This window comes from Empidonax traillii, unplaced genomic scaffold (genome assembly GCF_003031625.1).
Source record: "Empidonax traillii isolate 1590-97213 ecotype Southwest subspecies unplaced genomic scaffold, ASM303162v1 scaffold791:size383699, whole genome shotgun sequence".
NCBI lineage: Eukaryota > Metazoa > Chordata > Aves > Passeriformes > Tyrannidae > Empidonax > Empidonax traillii.
Genome location: NW_020955984.1, coordinates 312,357 through 315,718, shown reverse-complemented (window position 1 = coordinate 315,718; position 3,362 = coordinate 312,357). Strand labels below are relative to the sequence as shown.

The window sequence follows — 3,362 nt, the reverse complement described above, 5'->3', positions numbered from 1 at the left end:
GCTATGACAAGGACGGACACGGCAACAGACCTCTCCAGCCACCATCCTGCATGGACATGGTGTTCCATGGCCTCAAACGGAAGGAGAGAGGGGTGGAGAGTGGTACCAAGCAGTTCCTTCGGTGAGATGAGTAGAAGGAGTTGCACCGATGAAGCCCTTTGGAGGGGCCATGTGGTCCCCAATGCCTCTCCCACCTCCTCCTCCTCCTCCTGAGGCAGGAGGAGGCAGAGTGGCTGCTGCTGCCAATGCGCCAGGATAGAGAGATCTCGGCGCGGGAGGAGATGACGCAAAAGGCAGAGCTCCCCCCAAAAAAGTGTTTCTCCAGGACGAAGATGGCGGCAACTTAGCCCAGGGGCCCAAGATGCCTGTGCCCATCGGGGGCCCCCAGCCAGGCAGTTCCGCCCCGTGCGCCCGGGGACACCGCGCCCGGCGGCAGCAGCGGCGGCAGCCGCAGCCCATTGTCACCAGCAGCGGCGGCGGCCCCGGCAGCCTCCTCCTCCTCTTCCTCTTCCTCCTCCTCCTCCTCAGCATCCTCAGCAGCGCTCCGGGAGCCTTGCAGCAGCGTCTCTCCAGTTAGAGCGAAGGGGAGAGAGAAGAAAGAGGAGACTAAGACAGCGGTGCAGGCATCTGTGCCGCGGCTCTGGGTTGAGGAAGAGGAGCAGCGGCGGCAGCAGAGAGGAAGAGGAGGCGAGGAGCCCTCCCGGAGCCGTCCGTCGGCAGCGGGGGACGCGGCATGAGGTTGTCCGGGGGCAGTGGGCTTTTCTCAGGAGGGAGATGGGGAGCTGCGATCTGACCATGCCTGGGTGAGAGGGGCAAAGGACCAGTCGCGCAGCCCCGCCACCACCAACTATCACCACTACCACCACCACCATCTCCTCTCCCTCCTCCTCTCTCTGCGTTATTGCTCTTATCTTCTCCACGGCACTCCGCGTTGGATGGACTGGGGCTGCTTCGTGTGGTGAGACCAAGGCAGAGCCACCGGCGAAAACCAACATTATCTCAGAGGAAGAAAAAGAAGGAAGAAAGAAAGAAGAGGGAGAAAGAGAGAGGGGGGAGAGTGGAAGAGGGAGAGAGCGAAAGAGCAAGCGAGAGAAAGGAAGGCAGGCAAGAAAATCCCCCCAATCTTTTAAGTCAATGCATATTGTGGTGACACTGGCAAAGGAGCCCTCACGGTGGAGTCGGTCAGGGCTGTGCGTTCCCAAAATATGACCAGGGGTGCTTGGATGTGTAGTCGGCAGTATGATGACGGCTTAAAAATCTGGTTCGCACCCCGGGAGAACGAGAAACCCTTCACGGATTCAGAGAGGGCTCAGAAATGGCGACTGTCCCTGGCATCGCTCTTGTTTTTCACGGTCCTGCTCTCTGATCACTTGTGGTTCTGCGCCGAGGCCAAATTCACGGGAACCGGAGAGAAGGAGCAGCCGCCGCCCGAGAAGCCGGAGCCCGCGGAGCCGGAGCTGCTGGCGGGCATGGGGGAGCCGGCGCCCCCCGCGCCCCGGCTCCTCAACCCCCCCTCGCCCTCCCTCCCGCCCTCCCCCGGCAGCAGCGGTGGCGGCAGCCGCGGCAGCCGCACCAACGGCACCGAGCCCCGGCACGGCAAAGCTGCTTTCCTAGGGAACTCCACCACCAGGCCCCTGGAGACGTGTCCCCCCCCGGGCTCCTCGTCCGGGCAGTGCTTCAGCGTGGGGGACGCGGAGGCGGTGTGCCGGCCGCGGGGGGGGTCGGGGCGACCGCCGGGCGCGGGGCAGAGCCCGGCGCCCGGCTGGGACCTGACGGATTTTTACCTTTCCTTTTGTAATTCCTACACACTTTGGGAGTTGTTCGCCGGGTTGTCCAATCCGGACACTTTGAACTGCAGTCTGGATGTGGTGCTGAGGGGGGAAGGCTCCTGCAGCCAGTGCGTCCAGGCTTACCAGCGCTACGACCAGCACGCTCAGGAGAAATATGAAGAGTTTGAGGTTATGCTCCAGAAATATTTACAGTCGGATGAGTACTCGGTGAAATCGTGTCCTGAGGATTGTAAGGTAGGAGCCCCTGCTGTGTTTCCTGTCCCTGGCTGGCGGGCTGGCGTGCCTCCCTCGGCTGTTGTGGCTGCCGTGGTCCCTGTTGTGCCTGCTTCGGTCTCTGTCCCTGGCGCCGGCGGCCGCAGTTCGTACGGTGCAGGCGGAGCTGTGGGGTGTACGGGCCGGGATGCCCCCGTTCGCGCGTTGTTGAAAGGGAGGAAGAGAGAGGGGGAAGCTTGGGAAAAAGCAGAAAGAAGTGATCCTCGGTCCTCTGGGAGCGTAGTGCTGGATTTCCCCCTCCTCATGAATATGCGATTGGCTCCGGCTCGGCTGCCGGCTTCCAGCGGGCTCGGATGCGGCTTGGCGGCAGGCAGCGACAGGGGCTGCATGACAATGAGCGGGGCTCAGAGCGGCGGTAGAAGCCGGGGCTGCCCGACGGTGCTGCCCGGCCCTCGGGGCGGTGGGTGTCCGCGGTGCTCCTCAGGACTGGCGTTCCGTGCCCCCGCGGCGGCCGGGGGCACACACCGGAGGCTCCGGGTGGGTTCCGTCGGGCTCTTGGTCCCGGGGACGGCGGTGCCCTGCGGCGGCAGAGCGGCGCGGCGCCGGGCCGCCTCGGGAGCGGGGAGCGGGGAGCGGGACGGTGCCTCCAGGCGCTCTGCCAAAATCTGTGGACCTGGGAAAAGCTGGAGGACAAGGGTGTCTGTCAACGGGCAGCGCGGTGGGCCTCGGTTGGGGAGTCATGGTAACAACGTTTTGATAAGACGCAGCTGTTTTCTTTGGTGCCACTGGTGACGGCTCAGAGAGATCCAGAGGTTTATTTCCTGTGCTAGAAGGCAGAGGGTCCTACTTTGTCTCTTGTAGTTGTTGCCTTCTCTCTACTTTTGCACAAGATTAGTTGGCCTATCTCTCAAGACAGGGCAGAAAAAAGTGTTGTCCTGAGCATCTAAAATAGCTAACTGCATTCTTCTTTCCCCGTTTCAGTACTTGTTGAAGTGAATGGTTTCTGCCCTGAACTGGTTTATCTCAACTACTGTAGCTTTACACTAACAAGTCTGAACCAAATTCTGCTTTAGCAGTGAAACACAACAGTACACACGAATCACTGCTCTGAACAGGAGGCCTGGAGTACCTCTGCACTTTGTAACTTCAGCAAGGCCTTCTCAAGTCATTCCATGGTAACAGTCCATGCTTTAAGAATCCCATTCACCAATAAGTTAGTGTAATTTGTGCATCTTTGCCACAAAAATCAATTCACAGTCCCTGTAGGAGCTGAAATAGCCCATTATCTAATTGGATAAAGTAGGAAAGTTGCAATATTTATTTGTTCTTGTTAAACCTGACAAGAATAAAGTAAATTCA

At 59.9% G+C, this 3,362-nt stretch overlaps 1 protein-coding gene across 1 annotated transcript in view; it reads left to right on the top strand.

Annotated features, from left to right (window-relative positions):
* Window positions 1-257: 257 nt before the first annotated feature.
* The window catches only part of LOC114066664 (transmembrane protein FAM155A-like), a 171,371-nt gene continuing 168,266 nt past the window's right edge, over window positions 258-3,362 (top strand). Inside the window, exon 1 of the mRNA XM_027901497.1 lies at window positions 258-2,024. Coding sequence (XP_027757298.1) covers window positions 1,206-2,024 — 819 coding nt within the window. The 5' untranslated portion in view covers window positions 258-1,205. The remainder of the gene's footprint in view (window positions 2,025-3,362) is intronic.